Source organism: Dipodomys ordii, unplaced genomic scaffold (genome assembly GCF_000151885.1).
Source record: "Dipodomys ordii isolate 6190 unplaced genomic scaffold, Dord_2.0 Scaffold53, whole genome shotgun sequence".
Classification (NCBI taxonomy): Eukaryota; Metazoa; Chordata; class Mammalia; order Rodentia; family Heteromyidae; genus Dipodomys; species Dipodomys ordii.
The window spans coordinates 6,520,903-6,544,367 of NW_012267269.1; the positions used below are offsets into that span (position 1 = coordinate 6,520,903).

At 35.1% G+C, this 23,465-nt stretch overlaps 1 protein-coding gene across 2 annotated transcripts in view; it reads left to right on the plus strand.

Moving 5' to 3' along the window:
• Focad (focadhesin) overlaps positions 1-23,465 on the plus strand; it is a 274,302-nt gene that overhangs the window by 176,408 nt on the left and 74,429 nt on the right. The window contains exons 18-22 of one of the 2 annotated variants that reach the window (XM_013020828.1): positions 753-836; positions 9,631-9,757; positions 12,347-12,532; positions 13,822-13,943; positions 21,977-22,069. In XM_013020828.1, the coding sequence (XP_012876282.1) occupies positions 753-836; positions 9,631-9,757; positions 12,347-12,532; positions 13,822-13,943; positions 21,977-22,069 (612 nt within the window). The remainder of the gene's footprint in view (positions 1-752; positions 837-9,630; positions 9,758-12,346; positions 12,533-13,821; positions 13,944-21,976; positions 22,070-23,465) is intronic. The other variant, XM_013020829.1, reaches the window with a different exon arrangement.

Consider the following 23,465-nt stretch of genomic DNA (forward strand, 5'->3'; position numbering starts at 1 on the left):
GCTCAAGGCTAGAGCTCTATCACTTGAGCCGTTGTACCACTTAGGGCTTATGGACTTGGCTGCCCAAGATGGCTTTGTACCTCAATCCTCAGATCTCAGCCTCCTGAGTAGCAAGGATTACTGGCATCTGGGGTTCTCACATTTTTAATATGGTCCTTCCCTTTTCTACTTTGCTAACTTTCTTACCAAACAAATAAAGAAGTCTTATGCCAGTTTTAGCTGTCATTTTTAATGAAGAAGTATAGAAAAGGATGTTTGTGATGTTATCCTTCACTAATGTATGGGTTAACATAGAGTCCTAGTTATCAGGTGGAGAACAAGAATTGAAATTCAGGTTGTCACTCTCTCAATCCTCATATTTCTTTCACTAAACCATACTACTACCTTGATACCTGAGGAATTCTTGGTTACTCATACTTTGTGTCCAAATTAGGATAAAAGCTTAGTGTTTCTGATACTTTTGCCCAATGATGGTTCTTCAAAAAATATTTTTATGTCAATAATTTTTTGCAGTTGCTCTTATTATCATTATCATTATTATTATTATTATTATTATTATTGTGTGTATGTTTTGTTTTACTCTTCCCTTTATTTGACATAAGAAATTTGATTTCTCTTTTGAAATTGCTAGTGTCACTTTGGCTTCAGCAAGACTTGAATAATATTTCCTAGTACTATCTGTGGAACCTTGAGATGAGGGGAGATTTTCTCTCTCATATTTAATAGGTACTTTGTTTCATTTTACTCTCCAGGACCCAGTTATAGCCAATGCTGCCTACAAATCTCTGTCCCACTTTAGTGCGGGAGAGCACACCATTCTTCACCTTCCTGAAAAGGTAGGCTCTGCTTCTTTCTTGCTATTGCCTCTTCACTTTCCTAGGGCTTATGACTTTATCTCTTAGAAGATCTTTGCTTGATTAAATATAGAGATAATTCTTAATAGGATTACCATATAACATAAGAATTCATATTATTTATTTAATTGATAAAAAGTATATGGATCTTAAGCTTTATAGATAATGAATTTAGATCTCTTTGAAATAGATGGAAAACAGCTATGCTAAAAAGAAGTTGTCTTAAGGTAACTGGGTTTATGGATTGCTTAGTCTGACATGCCTTCACTGCTGTAGGACCCATTTGCTGCCAAATTAGCACACTATCTTGGACTTCAAATACAAATCGAGCCTGTGTAGACAAGATTTTCTACCAGCTGTGCAGCCAAAGATTTTTACTTGTGATAAACAGCAAGTGATATATGATTTTAAAAGACTGCTATTTATTAACAGAGTGTGAAATGATATATAGCTTAACCATACTGGAGGAAGAAAGAATCATTACCTCTGTGGGTTAGTACATCATATACTATAACTTTAGTTTGAAAAGTAAGTTTATTATTTTAGTTTTTTAACTAAACATGCTACCCACCTAATACAACCAGCTTTACAGTATTAGAGTATGTTAAGAAGTTCAATGTCTGATTTCACACATAGTGCAACTAATAATTTTAGCACATACATATGCATGTTTAGTGAGTGTCTTTAGGGCAGATGTGCCATTGCATGAAACCATGTGGGACATTACCCACTCATTGTCCTAAAGCTCAAATGAAAGTCTTGTTGTCAATTGCTCAGTCATTAAAATGAGTTTGCCTTTTTTTTCTAGATTAGGTTTCTAGAGAGATTAGATATCAGTAGGAACTTGGGAAACTTACATCTTCTAAATTGAACTGCAGCCACCATATAAAGGGAACTGAAGATGGATTCTTGTGCTAACAAATCCTAAATAAAGCAGGATCTCCTGTACTATCGAAGACTTATAAAATCTTCATTGGTCAGCTTGTACAATGATTAAAAATGTGCTGTGACACATAGAATGCAGACTGCACTATGTCTCTCCATATCCATGGCTGCTTTATAAAATAAAAAGGGGAAAAGAACAAGTGAATTTGATGTGCAGACTCTTACCCGCTCTGCCCTTATGGAGAGCCTGTCTCCTTTTTGGGAAAAGCACTGTTTCCAACACTGCAGCATTCATTTTTATCACAGTTTTCATTTTGGATTTTTGAATACCCAAAGACTAAAGATCCATAAAATGACTTGGCTTCATTTCCCAAACAAGTCCACAAAGGCTAAGGATACCACCAGTTCAGCGCTCCACTGCTGTTTGTGTGTGTTGGCAGTAAAAAGAAACTCAAGTTCACTTTTAATAAAAGGGCATTTCCCAGTGTTTTCAAACTCCCTGCCACATAGGGACTTCTGTAATGTAAAATATTAAGATACCTCTTTGTTATCAAAGATTATTCATTCTGCACCAGGGGCAATTGGCTTACTCCCAATGTCTAAGATTACTGTATACTTTTCCAGTGAAATTACATCCACATTCTTTGTGTCCACGTCTGGCAACAGGTGAGACAAACTGATGAGCCCACTCAGAATTTCAAGTAGAATTTAGAAAGAAAACAAAAACACTCACATTTTGACAAACCAGGCTACTTTTGCCAATTACAATTCAGCTACTTTTATAAGTCCTACTTCAAATGTAAACAAATATACAAATTAAAAAATATTTTTGATGACTGATGACTCAATTTATAACTTGTTGAAAGTTAACATGCAATACAAAAGTAATGAGAGCAGGGATAGTCAGGTGTGACAAAGATGATGTAAAGTTCAGGGAAACTAGATAATGGAGCCTTGGGAAGGGATTGGAACACCTATTTTTTTTTGTTTGTTTGTTTGTTTTGGGTCCGGTTGTGGGGCCTGAACTCTGGGCCTGCGCGCTGTCCCTCAGCTCTTCAGGTCAATGCTAGCACTCTACCACTTGAGCCACAGCACCACTTCCGGCTTTTTTCTTTTTTTGCTTATGTGGTGCTGAGGAATCGAACCCAGGGCCTCAGGCATGCAAGGCAAGTGCTCTACCACTGAGCCACCTTCCCAGCCCTGGAACACCTAATTTTTTAACTTGGCATTCTTGTCACTTGTCTTGATATTAGGAAATCCTGTGGGACTAAGATGTAATACACACTTAGCACTTAAATTGGTTTCATTGGTTATATACTAAGCATTAGACCCTATCTTATCGTAGGGGTGTTGAAGGAATGAAAATGTTTTGTTTGTTAACGGTATCACTGTTAATCTCTTAAAATGCAAATCTAAATTTGGTTGAGAAGTTTGGGGATATTTTTTGAAGACCGTGTCAATCTAATGTTGAAAAATAGGTGAGAATGATTTTTCCCTTTTTGTTTGCATTTCTTCTGTTTTTTTTTAAAGCTATTATCATTTTCTTTTGCCTTCTTTAGCACTTGCCCTGCCCCCTCAAAAAAGGAAAAAATAATCAACCAACAAAAGCAATATAGAATTGCTTATTTGATAAAAGAATCAGTAATGGATAAACATTTAGGTAAGGGGCATTTTTCCACCTCTCTGAATTAAATTCATTGAAAATATTCAACTATTGAAAAATTAAACTTTTTATTATACAGATCTTAAGATAGATTGTTTTGCTGATTTTTGGAGTTAATTTTAGAAGCAATATAAAAGAACTCATTATGCATTCAGTGTGGGTATAAATATGGCATAACCCGTTTGGCTCTGATTTAAGTGAATGTCACTGCATTCATCAGAAGCTGTTTCTCTTTTTAACTGAATTTATGCAGATACTTGACTTGTTCCAAATTAAAATCCTCTATTTATGCACAGTCTCTTGGATTTTCATAGGTTATACACACAGAAAGGTAGTTGAAAGGTTATCTGGCATAAGCTTTCTGGTATCCAATTTCAAGCAGATTTTAAAAGTAATTTGTCATTTACTTTTAGAAAAATTGGCTTTCTTTTTTAAAAATTTTATTTTATTGTAAAGATGCTTACAGAGGGGTTACAGTTAAATGAGTAAGGTGATGAGTAAATTTCTTGTTGAGCATTGTTATCCCTTCCCTTGTTGTTCTCCCACTATCCCTTCCCTCCCACACCTCCCTCACTCCTTCCCTCCCCCTACCTGAAGTTATAAAATTCATTTCCAATATACTGTCTTGTGGGTATAACTGTTGCAGTGGGTCATCCTGTGTCCTTGTTTCAGTGTTTTGTTATTCCCCTTCCCCTCCCCCAATTGGACAAATGTATATACAAGATGCAGGGTACCAAAATCAAGTACAATGATAACAGGGTATATACCATGGGGGGAAGAACATAAAAAGGAAGCAAAAATGATCACATAGTACTTTAAAAACAACAACAAAGAAAGACCTTTTGTGTCCATATCTTGGGGTTCATTTCACTTAACATCATCTTATATGGTCATATGATATAACTTTTGAGCTTTTCTGCTCATCTGATAAAATTATCCTAGATGTATCCTAATTATTGCAAATGAGGGAAACCATAGAACCTATATTCCTTTGGGTCTGGCTTTCTTCACTTAATGATTTTTTCCAAGGCTTTTCATTTTCTAAAAAATGGGGCAGTGTCATTCTCAACATTGAGATTCTGCCTCGCCCCAGTTAGAATGGCTATAATCAAGAAATCTAATAACAACAGATGCTGGAGGGGATGTGGCCAAAAGGGAACCCTACTGCACTGTTGGTTGGAGTGTAAACTTGTTCAATCCCTTGGAAAGCAGTATGGAGGTTCCTCAAAAGACTCCTCATAGAACTCCCCTATGACCCAGCAGTTCTGGGCATTTACCCAAATGATCACCAACAAGGCCATACTAAAGCATTATTTACCATAGCTAAGATATGGAACCAACCCAGATGTCCCTCAGTAGATGAATCAAGAAAGTGTTCTATCTATCTATCTATCTATCTATCTATCTATCTATCTATCTATCTATCTATCTATCTATCTATCTATCTATCTGTCTGTCTGTCTGTCTGTCTGTCTGTGGTCTACACACACAATGGAATCCTATGCATCCATCAGAAAGAAAACACTGGATTTCTATTTAAGGTCTTTTCAGTAAAACTTGGTTATAATTTAAGGGCTTTGTTCCTGTTCCCTCTGTGTGTGTGTGTGTGTGTGTGTGTGTGTGTGATTGTGTATGTATTATATATGTTTTAGCACTTAATGGAATATAATTGCTAAAAGTTTATGACTTCAACAAGTAATTTTTTGATATAATTTATATTGATTTTCCCTAATTGAGCTTATTCGGTTCACAACTAAGGGCAAAGACTAGTGTTAGCCCAAGGAAGCTGAAACAAATAAGTCTTTAATAAGCAGAGGAGGATCTGAATAGGTCATAATGGAATAATAATAGAATTGTAATATGAAACACAATAGAACCAAGTGCTACTAAGAACTAAGTACTAGGAAAATCAACTCCCCTTTGAGGAAAAAAATTAAAGAGGTAATGTTACCAGTATAAATAGGTAGCTTTTATCATCTGTATTCATAGTTATTAATATCATCTATATTGAAGTTAAGCACATTTGTAATCGTGTGTTAATATTTATGTAAATGTGAGATACAGACATACTTTATATTTTACAACAGATATATTAATATAAGGACTCAGTTATGTAAGAGTTGTCACAGTTTTTTATTTTGGTATACTTTGTATTGTATATAAGTTTATCTGATTTGGGGAAGGGAAGGGGAATCATAGAAATGGTGAGACCAAGGACAAAGGGTAAACCAATGCAACAGGGATACTCACAAGCCACCATATTGGAAATGAACTGTACAACTTGGAGGGGAGGAGATTCGGGTGAGAGGAATAGCAGGAGAAAACAAGGAAGGGGGTAACAATGCTTGACAAAAATTGTACTCATTTCCTTATTCATGTACCTGTAAAATCTCTGTGCATCATCTTTACAATAAAAAAATAGAATTGGACAACATACTGTTGAGAAATGAATCAATTTCCTTTACCCTCAATCTGGTAACTTTTTAATTTTTAATTTTCAAAATCATTTAACTAGCATGTATTAATTTTACAAAGATTTTTGTTGTGATATTTCCATACACAGGAAGGTTTTTGACCCATTTTGAGTGAAGTTTTGTCTAGTTGCCATCTATTATATGTGGACATCCAGTTTTCCAAACATCATTTATTGAAGAGGCTGTCTTTTTTCCAATGAATGTCTTTGATACCTTTGTATAAAATCAGATGTCTGTATGTGTGTGGGCATGTTTCTGAATCTTCTGTTCCATTGGTCTACATGTCTGTTTTTGTGGCAGTACCATGTTGTTTTTGTTACTATGGCTTTGTAGTGTAATTTGAAGTCAGATAATGTGATGTCTCCAAGCATGACATTTTCCCCCCCTCAAGATTGCTTTGGTTTTTCAGGCTTTTTTGTGTGTGTGTGCTTTCCTATGAATTTTTAAATTAATTTTGTATTTCTATAAAAAATGACTTTGGTATTTTCTTGGAGATTACAGTGAATCTGTAAATTACTTTGTGTAATACAGCTATTTTCACAATATTCTGCTGATCAATGAACATAAGATTCTATCTTCCTGTGTCATCTTCAATTTTCTCCCTCTAGGCTTTATAAGTTTTATTGTAGAGATTTTTAATTTCTTTTGTTAGGTTTATTCTTATTTTTTTTGAGGCTATTGTGAATGGGATTGTTTCCATGTTTTCTCTTAAGCCTAAATGTTGTTGGTATATAGAAAGTCTATTGATTTTTTTTTTTGTATGCCGGTTCTGTATCCTGTTTTTTTTTCTAAAAGTGTTTGTCATATTTAAGTGTTTTTTGATGGCTTCTTTAAGATATTTCAAGTATTGGATTGTACTATCTGCCAGTATGGGAAATTTTACTTCCTCTTTGCCTATTTGTTACCCCTTTCTTTCTCTTACCTTATTTCTTTGACTAAAAATTCAAGCACTACATTGAATAAGAGTAGGGAATGTACAGTCTTGTCTTGTTCTTGACAATAGAATAAATGTTTCATTTTCTCCATTAATTACATTGTCAGCTACTGGTTTAACATAAATACTATTTATTATATTTTGTGTGTATTAAATTTGGCTTGCAAGTATTTTTTTCACATCTATTCTCATCAAGCAGATTGATCTGCAATTTTATTTATTTGTCGTATGTCCTCTTTGGGTTTTGGTATACTACTATTGCCCCAGGGTCATTGCTTGTTTTAGTCTGTTTATGTGATTTATACCTCCTGGTTAAATTTTTGTATATTTATGTATCTAGAATTTTATCCACTTCTTTTAAGTTTTCTAATATATTAGAATACAAGTTTTCAAAATATCTTCTAAATTTTTGTACATTTATGCATCTAGAATTTTATCCATTTCTTCTAAGTTTTCTAGTATATTAGAATACAAATTTTCAAAATATTTTCTAATGATCCTTTGGACTTAGTGGTATTGGTTGTGATAATCTCTTTTTCTCCTCTAATTTGTCTTGTCTCTCTTTTGACTAATTTGACTAAGGGTTTGTCAATTTTGAAAGAATTCCATTTCATTAGTCCTTTGTATCATTCTTTAAGTTTCCATTTTATTAATTGCAACTCAGATGTTTATTTCTATCTTCTAATTTGTACTTCTTTTCTCTTTGATGGATGAATTACATTCAATTGTATATTTTGTTTTCAATCGCATGTGTTGATAAACATTTGGGTTGGCTCCCATTTGGGCACTGTTTTGAATACTACTGCTCTGATCATTTGTGTGCATGTTTTTATATGATCACATATTTCACTAGTGTTGGGAATATAAACAAGAGTGAAGTTGCTATTTTCTAAAGGTACTGGATGTGACAAAAAGTCAGGAAGCAGTGGTGGTCATGGTGACATCTGCCTGTAATCCAGCTACTCTATAGCAGAGAATAAGATTCAAAGTTAAATCAATCTGAGACTCCCTTTCAACAAACAAACAGGCAAGATGGTGCCTGACTCTAATCCACAGCTCCCCAGGAAATATGGTCTCAGGCTGGCCCCAGGCAAAAGTGAAACTCTCCGTACAAAATAATTAAAAGGATCAGTGCGCCGTTGGCTCATGCCTGTAATCCTAGCTACTTAGGAGGCTGAGATCTGAGGATTGTGGTTCAAAGCCAGCCTGGGCAATAAAATCCATGTGAGACTCTTATCTCTAATAAACCACTAGAAAACTGGAAATGGCACTGTGGCTCAAGTGGTAGAGCGCTTGCCTTGAGCTGAAGAGCTGAGGGACAGCGCCCAGGCCCAGAGTTCAAACCCCACAACCGACAAAAAAAAAAAAAAGTTAAAAGGAGAGATGATTGACATTGCCTAAATGGTAAAGACCAGCCTAGCAAGGAAGAGACCTTGAGTTCAAACACCAGTATTGTCAATAAATGAAAAAACAAATAAATAATAAAAAGAAGCAAACCCCATTTTTTACAAGATTTTTCAGCCCACTACAATTATTTAGCATCTCTTAGAAAATTCTTTATCATATCGATCCTAGAAAATTCCAATGCTATAACCAACAAGACACACTTAGAAACCTTTGCTTGTGAGTGACAAATGAGTCAGGTTATTTATTTCTGCTATGCATTGTTCCTAATGAATTCTGTCTTACCCCTACCTGGAACATACCTGATTGTTCCCTCCATAAGCCCTCTGAGAATTAAGTGCTCAACATTTAATCTAAATTAAATAGCATCCTGTAAAGTACTTAGGTGGTCAAGTTGCTTTCACTGTTCCTTCACTAGCCAAAAGAACACTAGTTATGGTTGAAAGACTTCGTTGGAGTTGAGATTATTATACTTAAGAGAAACATTTCCTCTCTGGTTTCTTTTTATCCCTGTGCAAGAATCCTGACTCAGTGCAGTTCCTAAATGAAACAGGGCTTTGGGGACCTATGAAGAAGGCAGTCTGCAGGAATTGTTCATTATTTCTAAAAATAACTTCGAAAGACAGGCTAATGGTAATCACTGGGTTCTGGCACTTTATGGTTATAGCAATCACTTTTACATATTTTGATTTCCTCCCCTAATGCTTATTATCTCCATGTGGGTATTACGATTGTATGTCATTGAAAGTATTAAAATTTTAATTAATTGCTTAACAGTTGTATCTTGTAGGAACTACGATAGTCAAAATCTTTGTACATTTTAAAATTTTTGGTTCACACAAACATAGCTAATCACAGAGCAACCAAAGAACCTTCAAAATGCAAATTACACACAATAAAGTTAGCTACCAATTACAGATTTTAGTGTTTTTTTTTATTCCACAGTGACAAATTGCCAGACTAAAAATAAAACTTTTAGTCTTTCTCTTATCTCTATTATATGTTTACTGAAGGATTTTATGGCTTTGTCATGGAAGTATAGCTGGAATCACAAATAAAAAAATAAAAATATTAGACAAGGCAAATATTTAATTATAAACTGTAGAAGTTCAATATACTAAATATGTGAGAATTTGCATTTTATTGTAAGATACTGTAAAATTTCATTAGTTGGCTATACTAATTGTTGCAAATGCTACCTTATAGTAATTTTTTCCTATATCTGGAATTGTTTTGAATAAGGTGACTAATCTAGAGCATGAGCAGATTTTTAATAAAATTAATTTTGATAGCCTTCTGACATATAATGATGAACCCTAACATAATTTATAATTTGTGATACCCAAAGGACAAGCAAAATATTTCACATAATTTTTAGTATCATCTTGTCTAAAATTTTACCACGTACATTTTCAGATCCGACCAGAAATCCCTGCTCCCGAAGAGTTAGATGAGGATGAAGATGAGGAAGATGTAGATCTTTCAGTTCCTGGCCCTTGCTATCTGAAACTCTTATCACTCACTGCTCCTTTGGTTTTGCCAGGTAACTCCTCTTTGGTGGCAAAGAAGCTACCATTTTTCAGTGTCTTTACCTTTTGTGAAGTGTGTATAATATAGTTTACTTTAATCAGAAGGACTTACTTTCTAGCTAAAGTGCCAAGTGTACCTCACTAAATGAACTCACCTGCTAATGCATATTTGAGTTGTTTAACAAAAGTTTACATTTAAACCTGTGTCCTTCAAATTTTCAACTTTTCAAATTTTCACCTAGTTATTTATCAAGAAGCAAGGACCTAACGATAAGACAATGGAAAAAAATATCCTAGTTGCAAGGGAAAAAGAGTGCTCTGTGTGTTAGCTACACTCGGGTTCCAGACATCTTATTCTCTTTTAAAATGTTCTTTAGGTGGTTTTAGGTCTGTATTCCCAGCTACTCAGGAGGCAGAGAGTTGAAGGATTGAGGCCCCAGGCAAAAAATTAGTAAAGACCTCCATTTCAACAAAAATAGCCCAGGTGTGTGTTTATAATTCCAGCTAGGCAGGGAATATAGATAAATGATCTTTATTCAAGGCTGGCCACAGGCAAAACCAGCAAACCACTTCAGGAAACAACAAAAAAATGGTTAGAGCACCTGCCTGGCATTTAAAAGCCTTGAGTACAAACCCCAGTACATTTACACACACACACACACACACACACACACACACACACACACGCACACACGCACGCATCCACGTGCGCGCGCGCACACACACGTATATACATACATATATACATATATATCCCCCCTCCCAGGTTGGTGTTATAGCAGACATTCCCATTGCTGGGCTAGTACATGTGTAGATATGTACTTCTCCCCTGACATATGTACTTCTTCCATTTGTATTTCTTTCCCAAGAAAGCTTGAAATTGTTCTCTTACAATGCAAGAAAAATTACTCTCTTCCCATAGTGCCACTGTTCTAATAAACAAGTGACTCATAAATACATTTTGGAAGGTCTGTATATAGAATAGTCATACGGAATAGTATTTGGCCTGCAGTTGGATATTAATCAACCATTTTGTATAGTGTTATATTTATTAATTAAGGTCAAGAACAGAGAGGAGAGGTAGTCACATTCAGTGGACAATTGAAGAGTGGTTAATAAAGGGACTATTTGCAAATATGTTGTCCAAGTTAAGGGACATTCACTAGAGGTGAATTTAGCCTTTGGAGACAGAGAAGGAAATAGAGGAGGAAAATAAGAAAGAACATATGCTTCACAGATAGGTCTGCTTACACGGAGACTGGGCCTTTACAACAAGGCTGCAGACAATCTGTAGCAACCTGCTGATCTCACTGTATTTTCCCTCATCTCATTGTATTCTCACCCTTGGAACTCCTACCAATGTCTGACATTAGAAAACCAACAAGAAGTCACAGAATTTGGTTATTCTTGAGGGTACAGAGCAAAGTTGCGAAGGATGGAGGACAGATTTAGAGGAGAAATGAAAGCCACCCCACCCAGGTACTCTCTTGAGCTTTGTGTGGAGAAGCTTGGTTGCATCTAAGAGAGAGTTTTAGTTGGGAAGAACAACTGTCAGCACCTGCACTCTTTAATTCATATGATCTTTTGCAGGAGACTTTTAGGTAGACATTACTGGGCATGAAATTCCAGTGTAGTGAGGCAGACCCTTGCCTTTTGTTCCTATAAAAGGCGCACATTCAGCAGTGTTTTTTTCCCCCCACTCCATGTGATTTGTTTAGCTGCTGCTGCTACTGCTACTGCTACTGCTACTGCTGCTCCTCCTCCTCTCCTCCTCCTCCTCCTTCTCCACTTCCTCCTCGTCCTCCTTCTTCTTCTTCTTGTTTCTGTATTGAGCAGGGCAACCTCTAGTGGTCCTTAGGAAAATGACACTAGAATATAAAGCCATAGAATATAAAGCCTTATCAACTACTTATTTTGGTTTGGCATCCTGTTGACTTCTGATCCTGTTTCTGTGTGTTTATTTTGCAATAATTAAAACATCAAACAGTGAAGATCTGGGACTTAATTGGAAGGAACACAAGGAAATAAATAATAATGGAATATTTCATTTTTTAATAATTGTACTACTGTTGCTTAATAATGATGGTTGGGCATGAAAGACCTCTCTGCAAACCTCTAAAGGAAAGAAGGACACAGTCACATGAAAATCTGAGACTACTGTGTTCCCATTGGAAGGAACAGCAAATTTTGTGGCTCTGTGTAGGTTTGTGTATTTAAGGACTGCATAGAGGCCAGTTGGAGTTGGAACTATAGTATGGCAAGGAGGTTAATTCAGGGAATATCATGATTGTGATCCCTCAATCAAGGTCAGAAGTTGTGGGTTTTTTCTACATACTGTGAAAAGCCACTGGACAGTGTTTATTTCTCAATTAGGGCTTTTTGCTTAGGGCCAGCCTTGAACCATAGTATTCTTACTTCTGCCTCTAGAATAGCTCGGAATTAGAGGTATGGGCTATTATGCTTAGCTTGTTTTTTTGAGATAGGGCCTTACTTTTTTGTCGAGGCTGGCTTCTAATTGTGATCCTCCTCTCTCCTCCTTTTTGAGAATATATGTCACCATGCAGAATGTCTATTTTTTTAAATCTCCTTTTATTCACTTCCAGCTTTAGAAGAATTTTTTACATCACTTGTGAAGCAAGAAATGGTAAATATGCCCCGTGGGATATATCACTCTGCATTAAAAGGAGGTATCCGCCCAGACCAAGGAAAGACTGTAGCAGGAATCCCCAATTTTATATTGAAGATGTATGAAACAAATAAGCAACCAGGATTAAAACCTGGCCTTGCAGGTAAGAGTGGCATACAATTTCAAGGTGTGGGTATTTATTGTTAGATTGCACTTCTACTTCCTTCAATGTAATACTTCATAAAGGGTGTTTCTATCATTGACGTGTAGATACAACTTGGTAAATTACATACACAAAAGTTGTATTTATTTTCTTATTTAGTTGTTTATATTTTTACATACAAAAAGGGGTTTCAATTTAACATGTCAATTAATGAATACAATGTATCTGGATCAATGTTACCCTTTCCCTCTTTTATTCCAACCTCATATACCCCCTCAAGTTACATGGTTCCTTTCACATTAGTACATTGAGAACTATGACTGTATTTATTTGTTCTTCCTCTCTTCATTCACAAAAAATCAATTTTAAAAAATATTAGAGGATTATAAAAGCACATACAAATAGATGGGCTAAAATTCGAGACTACACTTGCTATTTAGACTTGTTTTCCCTCCTTTGGAGGATATTCATGGATTCTGGTTATGGGCTATGATTAGGGAGTTGGCCTAAGCAGAGGTTTAATCTGTTGGAAGAAAGAGAAACCAGTTTTTCTCAGTTGTTTGCTCTTGGAAAATAAGTCTACAATCCTCATTATTCTGAAATCCAAAAAGCTTTGAAACAGTTTTCACAAGTTCTAGAGCAAGCTTACTGATATTTAAATATAACCTAAGGTGAGGGTATTTATTCCTTTACTTTTCATTTTGTAATTGTGTACATTGATAACATGTTATATAATATATATAAGAACCATGCTAGTTTTTGAAAATCTGAAAAATTCTCATGTATTGTATCCCCACTGGTTTCATATGAGGAATAACTTACCTTGTATTAGTTATTTTTTGTTGCTGTGACCACAATGTGTGACATAAACCACTTAAAGGAGAAAGGGTTTATTTTGAGTCACAATGTCAGAGCGTTTAGTCCATTGTCACTTGGTCCTTGTACTTCGGCAGAAAATTATGGCATTGGGAATGTGTGGAGGATATTCTTTACCTCCTGGCAGACAGGAAAGAGAAAGAAAGGAAGGAATTAGGGACAAGGTATAACCTTTAGCGGCATATTCCTAGTCATTTATTTCCTACAGGTAGATCCCATCTCCAAATATTTCTACCATCTCCCAAAATAGTCTGTCTCATATTTTTATTTTCCCTGATTACCACTAGTCAAAAATAATAATTTGCTTAGAAAGTTATCTTTTTATTTACAGATTCTTTATCTATATTGGTATGGATTACTAAAATATAACTACTTTTCCGTAAGAAACATTTTTGTATTTTTTTTTAATTAAGGTGGCATTTTATTTTGCTATGATGTTGCCATGTACCAGAGTAAAGATGGCAAACCATTAAATCGACTGATGGCCAGTAGAGGGCGAAGCTTCAAGCAGATGGCACTTGCCCTTGTACATGAGGTAGGCTTCCTTCCATCCAGCCTCTCTGTGTATATGCATGAGTAACTCCATTTTGCTTTATGGTTATGAAATTGAGTGTTTGTTTGAAATATTTTTTCTTCATCGTGATCAAGATAAGTTACCTTTAAAGGTTATCCAATAGCTAAGCAAACAGAATACTAAACTATTTTGCTGTATTTCTGAAAGGAATGGCATGTTTTTTCATGCTCAGCCTCATTACTAGGAAGTAGTAGCTAGGGATTTGGTTTATTCCACCAATGTTTAAGTTCTGTTGTTTAGAATAAATTTTAATTTACTGTAAAAAATAATATTCCTGTTTCTTAATTTTAATCTTTTCTAAGTACATAGTCTATATGGATTTATATTTTGAGTAGAATAAATAGTACATAAAATGCACTCAAATGCTTGGATTTAGTGTTTGTTTCACTTTTCCTTTCACCCCTTTTAAAAACTAATTTATGTAAGGCCCTTCAGTGGTTCTTAAGAAATGTGGTTATTGAAGCTTACAATCATGCCTGGGGAGAGGGAAGCTGGGATAGAGCCCAGGTCCTGAGTTCAAGCCCCAAGACTGGCAAAAAAAGAAAAATAAAGGTCTTTTGAAGAATGGATTCTTAATTTTGAAGAATTTTCACATATCAAGGTTCATATTTCCTGCCTAACCCTAGGTCTTAAAGATTTTATGCATTTTTTTTATCCTGGGTTTAGTTTTGGTTTTTCTTTCTTAAAAATGTTGAAGTATAATTCATATGTCCTAAAATTCACTCTCTTAAGTGTACGTCCTTGTTTTTCAGTATTTCCATGAGGTTGTACATCATCCTTCAAAGAATTCCCAGTTTCTCTTTTCCTCAGCCTCCAGCAACTACTAATCTACGTTCTATCTCTGTAGATCTGCATAATTTGCACATTTCATATAAATAGAATCATATAATAAATGGATTGTGAGTGTGCCTTTTTCACTTTAGGGTAATGTTTCTGTAATTTGATCATATGCTGATGCATCAGTACTTTATTACTTTTTATGGCACAGTGTTGGTCTACTTTGAGGAAAGACCACATCTATTTTTCTGTTAATGGGTTTGTGGGTAGTCTGTGTTTTCTTCAGGAAGTTTTACACTTGAAAAAAAGTTCAGCTAGGCACCAGTGGCTCATGCCTATATTCCAGCTACTCTGGAGACTGAGATCTGAGAATCACAATTTGAAGCCACTCCAAGCAGAAAAGTTTGTGAGACTCTTATCTCCAATTAAGCATCCCCCTCACCCCCACCAGAACAAAAAGGTGGAAAGGGAGCTATGGCTCAAGTTGTAGTGTGCTAACCTTGAGCAAAAAAGCTCAGAAGCTCAGAACAGTGCCTACGTCTTGAGTTCAAGCCCCAAGATTGGGACACACAAAAATGTTTTTCTTTCTGTGTACTGGTGGCTCATGTGTATTCCTATGTACTCAGGAGGTTGAGATCTGTGGATTGAGGTTTGAAACCAGCCTAGGTATTCAAATCTGAGAAACTCTTATCTTTGCATAACTAGCAAAAAGCCAAGAGTAGAGGCATGACTCAAGAAGTATGTATGTGTGTGTGTGCCAGTACAGGCACACACACATATACACAGGTATGCATGTATGTACACATGCACGCACGCGCGTGCGCACACACACACACACACAGAAGCTTTTCTTTATTTAGATTTTTTTATTACTCTGAATTAAGTTTTATTGTGACACTTGCATAATCGCATACATGGTACTCCAATCAAACTCAGCCCTCCACTACTCTGGACCTAGTTTTTTAAGTTGTTGTTTGTTTTGTTTTACCCTCTTGGGTTCCACTGACCTGTTCTTGTATTTCTTCACAATTATTGTTATTTCTCCACAATCATTGTTATTCCAATGAGTCTTCCAACCTTGCTGCTTTAATTTTTTCAGGAACAAGCTGTATCTTTCCATTAGGTTGGTATCTCATTGTTTTCATATTACAAATCTTGGACATATTCTTATCAAATTTAATAGGAATTACATATCTCTTAAGTGTTTGGATGGGACCACAATTAAACTTTATTTTTGATTTGTTGGAATTTCTATTTATTGTTAGAATATATACACAAAGTTATTTTCTTCTCTGACCTTACTAAGCCACTTATAAATTCTTATAGTCCTTTTATAGATTCTTTAGTATGTATTGGAAATGCTGTCTTCAATAAAGATAGTTTTAATGACTGTCTTATCTGTAATGCCTACATTCCTTTTTCAGTATCTAAGTGTACTGCCAGGACCTCCCCACAGTGCTGAACAGGACTTGTGTGAATCCACATTCCTGTCTTGTTCTAGTATGGAACAGCATTCAGCCTTTTGCTTATTTTACCCTTTAATACCATGTTGGTGTAGTGACTTTTGTATCTTTCACTTATCAGGTTAAGACAGTTTCCTTTTAAGTCCTAAAGTTGTGAGAATTTTTATCATATATAAGTGTTTAATGTTTTAAGATGCCTTTTCTGTATCTATTGAGTTATGATGAATTATTTTTAATTGAGTTTATATATTTTTGGTGGTATTGAGTTTGAACTCAGGGTGTTTCATTTGCTAGTCAAGAGCGCTGGCACTTGAACCATATTGTTTGCTTTTGGTTATTCTTTGTCTGGCATGGTCTTGGACTGTCATTCTCCTCCAATACCTTCTCTGTAGCTTGTATTATAGACCTGGAACACCATGCCTGGCATTTTTGTTGAGATGAGGCCCCAGTAACTTTTTCCTGGGCTTACCTCATACCTTGGTCTTCCAAAGATCTGTAACACAACTATCTGGAATTATAATTATGAACTACTTTGTATGTGTGAATTGCAATTATGTGTGTACACTGTTGGTTTAACATTTTAAAGAATCAGCTTTTCATTTGATGAAAAGCTTCATTGACTTTCAATGTTTCGTGGACTTCCTCATATTTTGGACTTCATTTGTTCTTATTTTTGAGATGCTCAAGGTGGAAATTTGGAAATCTGTTTGCAATGTATGCATTGAATGTCTAAATTTTCTTCTATGCACTGCTTTTTTGTAAGTTATATTTTCATTTAATTTGAAATAAACTTTTTGAGGTTATAAAAATTATTATTTGGAAATAATGGATTCTTCAGAATGCTGACTATTCTTCATATTTTGAAGTGTATTTTTTATAAAATAATAACTTCTCGATGAAAACGTGTTAGCTAAATTATTTTTCCACACCATGGTGAACTAGTTGTGTAATACCATAAAATTGCTTAGAAAGTGTAAGCTTCCCTTATATTTTAAAAGGTTAAAAAAAATCTTAACATGAGTCTCCCATGTGATTTTTAGCAAAAAAAATCACAGTTCTAAGTATGATTTAGTTTTGGCCTGATAACATAGCAGTTATATAATTACTCTCTTCTTTAGATTTTTTTTAAAACCAAAGTATCCTCTTTCTTTGCTCCCTGTCCATGTACCCAAAAGTGGTCATTCTAGATCTACTAAGGGTTCTCCAAGGCTAAGATGATGTCCTCTTCTGCTCTGATTTATACATTCTTCTTATCACAAGGTGAGCTTTGTGCTTGTTGGAGAAGAAGAAGCTGAAGGTGAACAACAGTTTCCCTCTGTGGAATTCACTATCAGTCTCGTCATCCTTTGGCATTTCTCATTTTGACATGACATTCTCACTTAAATTAGATAATACTGATTTGTTCCTGGGGAAAAATGGCAGTCTTGCTTCATTATTTTATCCATTCTTGGGCATATGCAAATTTCCCTAATCCTGCACTGTTCCCTAGCCATATTTTAATGAGCTATTTTCTCATTTTTATCTTAGACATACCTTTTTCAGACTTTTCAGAAGCTCTACTCTGAATAAGATCAATCCCTCCACATTATTCTCCCCCCTTAGCTAATTATTATTTGATTCTTTTTGCTTTATAAATTAATTCTGTTTTTCTTCTGCTTTCTTTAGTGTTTTTCCTAGGTGCCTCAAATTACATGCAATATAAGCAATTATTTGAAATATAAGAAGTGCAGTTTCCCTTTTTCTTTTGGTTCCTTCTTTATTTTAAAGCATGTTTTTTATGAACTATATTGTGTAGTGTTAACATTCATGCAATATGAAACAATTAGATAAAAATTGTGAAAAATAATGGGGAGAAATTATATCTGTGCTTCTTTATAGGTTCTCCCTAGAAAAATACTGTGAAAAGTATGGTTTGTCGTATTTTAGATACTCTGTAATTACCATGTGGTTGGGAGTTGTTATGGTAACTGGGTTTCCCCCTTCTATTAAATAACAGAGTAAATGGTTGCTTGAGATGTGACTGAATTGTCGGCTTTCAAGCTAATGTTATCCTAATGGGAAATGGGGTGAGGTGGGGAGACAATGATAGAGGAAAGAAGGGGAATCTAGAAAGGCAAAAGAGAATATTAAATCTCAAAAAAAACCTACAAAGAGATAGTGTCATTTTACTTTTAAAAGGTGTCCTATATAAGACTACCCTTCTCACCATTTGTCAGGGGACAGGAATAAAAAAAAGTTTATTTTGTGCCAACAAGATTACTACTGACAGAAAATTGAAGCATGTGTTCTTTCTGTATAAACAATGGGACATTGAGTGGCTTTTAGGTTCTAAAACACTAAGTGCAAATGGTTTTCTGCTGGGCATGTTGGAAGAATGTGAGCCAAATATTGTGGGTCAATATTTTTATGTCCATGTAGCATCTGAAGTTAAAAACACCTTCTTTATCTTTTTATTCTTTGATGGTAGTATATAACGTAGTGAACATGAAAAATGCCTAATTTTTTTATGAGCTGGGGGTTCAAAATTTAATAGCAAGTTCTTTTGTACCTATTTTTACATGCTGCTGTTCCTGTCTTCCACTTTGATAAACAACTTCATCAAACACCTATCTAACTTGCACTATAGAATTTGAGAAGTTGTTAAAGTACATATTAGCTTACAAACAGTGTAATTTTATTTGTTAATATTACACAAGAAGTAGAATGTACTCCCAAATTTCTGGAATTGTATTCTGCATAGTAAATTAACTAATTAGGTGACTATGTTTTACTCTTAAGTAAAACCTGTAGTCAAGATACATCATTACATTGTCATTTTTCTCTCCAGTAATCCTCTACTTTCTGAGTAGTATTTCTAAGCACAATACTTAGTGTTGAGCTAGAGTTTTAAGTATGGTTTATTAGTACTTATATGATAAAAATAACAGTATTTATAGAGGTTACATAATACAAAGTTTATAACACCTCCCTTGTCGTTCACCTTGTACTTACCTGAAATTAAACATTTCCTGTCTAAAGCAGTTTAGACATACATTTATAAGATGCATTTATAAAATTCTAAATCATTATATCCTTGACTTGTATTTCAGTGTAGCTGCATTTTCCACATTATATTTCCCCATATTTTTTCATGATTTCTTGCTTATGATATTATGGTTTTAATATAAGAAGAATTTCTCTTTAATAAAGCAGATGTTGGCTGTTTTAGGCTCTGTTAGATGCTCTGTTTTAGGCACGTGCATGATATCTCATTATCATGTTCTATGTAACTTTTTGTATATAGAAATCCTATTCTTTTCTTGAAGAAATAGAACATGTTATGTAATTACATGGCTATCGTTGTAAGAGTATGTGTAGTTAGTGATATTTAAAAAAAACTAAATTACACACACACTTAAAAGTTAGTAATACAGGGGTTGAGGAACAGGCTTTACCATCTATTGAATATACCAGATAAGTAGGTGGCAACTTCATGACTTGAAATTATTTCATTGATTGTGTTGCCTTCAACACAAGTATAGTAAAGTAGACATAATTTTCATATTTTATAAATGCTCATTGAATTTATTTTTAGGTCTGAAATATAGGCAACTTAGGTAATGGCATATTGATGAGAAATAGCATCTAAAACTTGTCAAGAGAGGCCCTTTTTCCTGTGACACAAGATGAACATAAGGGCACTTATGACAGCAAGCTCTTTCTCTAAGTCTCTGTTCATTAAGGGAAAGAGCAAAAGAGTACATTTTTAGAGAGATGTACTCACAGCTAACTCCAGAGAACTCTAAGGTTAGGGCATAATCCCATAAAACATGGGGGCTCCAGGCTGGCATCTAGGCTAGCATGCTGTCCTGTGTCCCTGTGCCCACCTTCAACAGTGGTCAGAACCGCAGGAGGATTAGCTTCAGCCTCCTACTTATGACCCTTTTAAGTTGGTTTCCTGGAATGACTGCCTTTATTTTTAGAAGCTCCCCATTTGATTTAGAAACTCCTCATTTTGATTTATATTTTTCCATAATCCCTCCCTTTTATAAACTGAAGTATAAGAAGCAATGGAGGCCATTGTCTCTCCAAAATACTCACGTCCTTTCTGCCAGTTTCCTGAGGCTATGGACATTCTCAGTAGGACCATTATACTCATGGATTATTTTGTAGGAAAATCTAAAAATATTTTGAATTTCTAAAGTAAGAGATCAAAATTGGGTTTGTAGCATTTGAGTGTTGTTTCTGTTCAATTCAGTTCTCAAAGTAGAGCTAAAAGATAATTAAGATAGCTTATGAAAAAGGACACAGAATTGATAGGGAAAAGGATTTAAGAAAAAGATAATTTCAGAAACAAAGAACAGGGCTAAAAACTGATGAATGCCTCTATAGCTGGAAACATGGTCTAGATTGTCATTTGCTTCCTGGACAAGAGAGGAAGCAGGGATTGGAGGGTATATTCCTATGAGGACTTTTGTGGACACATTGACAAAGCTTCTCTCCCAAACGCACTTAGCAGACTGAATTCTCAATCAGTAAAACAAGAGACCAGTTTCTATAATTGTTTCAAGTTCATTTCATGGTCTGAGTATCCATTTCATACTGTTTGAGCTTCTAATTTTTGAAAAAGCAGTAGTGGCATGAGAAGTGATTACTACCAGTCAGAAATAATCTTTTCCTGTTCTTCATTCCCATCACTGGCTCTCCAGCTAGCCAGAAAGCTCTTTGCATACATTGACTGATAATCATCATATCCTTCCCAGTACCTTGCAAAGTAGGCTCTCCATGAGACTCAGATTAAAGAAGGAACTAAATGTATGTGCATGTGTGCATGTGTGTGTGCAGGCTATGTGTGTATATTTCACAAGGCCCTTGAGAAAATTAATTCTTATACTACATTGAAATGTTAAGCATTAGTCATTGAGATTCTGTTGTCATTTTATGTAAGTTTCTGTGTGTGTGTGTGTGTGTGTGTGTGTGTGTGTCCCTCTCTGCCCCATAGGGAATTGAATAAAGTTTAGATGAGATGAGTTATTACAGAACATGAAATGTGATACCTTGTAACTGTTTTTCTTGAGTGATCTTTCTTTAACAGAAGTAGACCCTGGGAAGATTTGTTGCAAGATAGCTGTACACTAATAGGTAGAAACAGAAATTGCTATGAAAACCAGATGTTCTGTCTGGGCTTCTATTCAGCAGTAGGATTTCATTGTTGGCATATATCATTTTTCTCCTGTTTACCCACACTGATTAAAGGGCATTTATTTGGTTGTGTGCGCAATTGCTGTGTGCATTGCTCATTTGCATGCTTTTACCACCATGGTTTCTCTACATGATATTTCTGTTGGCAGTTTTAAGTTTATTCCTTCGGAAATTATCAGATTTAAAATTTAGGATATGAGCAATATTTATTTTTATTTAAATTGCTAGGGGGATTTGCTAGACAATACACAGTTCCCCAGCTTTGGCATGAGGTATTCTAGCATTTTTTCATAATTTTTAAGGATGGATTAGTATTGTACAGACATCTTAACTTATTATTATAGGATTGTATTTGCTTTAATTTAGAAAATTCCAGATTTACTTTATGTAAAGTTGTTTTTTCTCTGGGAATATATAAAAGATATTATTTGAAGTTATGATCCTGGCTGATTTGGTTTGCTTTAGAATTTAAACCATTTAAATTAAAGGAAAGCAAGAAGTGGTGATATAGTTTAACTTTTATTCTGTTGTAATTCTGTGTAATCTAACATGTCATGGTACATCTTTCCACAGGTCCACATCCAGCTTTCAGAGTGGCACCGTGCACTTTTTCTTCCACAGGCCTGGCTTGCGTATATGAACCGAGCTTACCATGCCATTTTACAAGTAAGGACACTATAATGGGGTTTACTTTGTTCATAATGAATAGGAAACTTACATACATAATCACACTTAAATTTCACACTCATATTTTAGATATGAGACCCTAGTCTGTTGTATGGCTAGTGAAGATCTTCTCCCAATCTGTAGTTTTCTATTGATTTTGCTAGCTATATTTTTTTGCCATGCAGAAGCTCTGCAGTTTCATGCAATCCCATTTGTCCAACCTGTCTTTGATTTGTTTTGTCTGGGTCTTTATTAAGAAGATTTCAGCCTGTACCAAGGATCCCTAGAGTTTCCCCTATTCCTTCCTGTAATGTTTTCAGGGTATCTGCTTTGACTTTGATCCATTTGGAGTTGATTCTGGTGCAGGATGATATATAAGGATCTGCTTTAGTTTTCTACAGGTGTTTAACCAGTTTTTTAAGCACCATTTACTGAAGAGGCTGTCTTTCTTCCATTCTATTATTTAGCTCCCTTATCAAAGATTAGGTGGCTGTAGGTCTGTGGGTTCATTTCTGGGTCTTCAGTTCTATTCCATTGGTCCTTAGGTATGTTCTTGTGACAGTACCAAACTGTTTTGATTACTATGACTTTGTAGTAGAGTTTGAAATTTGGTGTTGCTATTCCTCCAGTACTGTTCTTTCTGCTAAGGATTGTTTTTGCTATTTGGGGTCTTTTATTGCTCCATATGAATTTTTGGATTGCTTCTTCTATTTCATTGAAGAATGAGGTTGGGATATTGATAGGTATAGCATTGAATTTGTAGATAGCCTTTGGAAGTATTACCATTTTCACGATGTTAATCCTTCCAATCCACATGCGTGGAGGTTTTTCCACTTCCTAAATTCTGCTTTAATTTCCTTTTTCAGGTTTCTAAAGTTTTCATTATAGAGGTCCTTCACTTCTTTAGTTAACTCCTCAGTATTTTACTTTTTGTGATGGTATTACAGAAGGAGTTGCTTTCCTGATTTCAGCCACACTCTTCTTATTGTTGGCATACGGAAAAGCCATTGATTTTTGAGGGTTAATTATATACTCTGCTACTTTGCCCAAGTTTTGAATTAGCTCCAGTAATTTGGAGTGGAGTCCATGGATTCTTTAAATACAAGATCATGTCATCTGCAAAGAAGGAGAGTTTTACTTCATCTTTCCCTATTTGGATCCCCTTTGTGTTTGCATCTTGTCTTATTGCTGTTGAAAGCTCTCGATTTTTACATGAACTGTTCTGTCTGAGATCCTACATGGCAATGAAAGGGTCAAACATCCTGTTTGCTTACCTAATTTCTATATGTTCCTTATATCAAGTTGTCTAGAAAGGCATTTGTGTTCTTTACTTCTCAGTGTATTATATGCTCCCTCCGTGTTCCTTCTTAGTAGCCATGACCCACTCCAGTTTTGA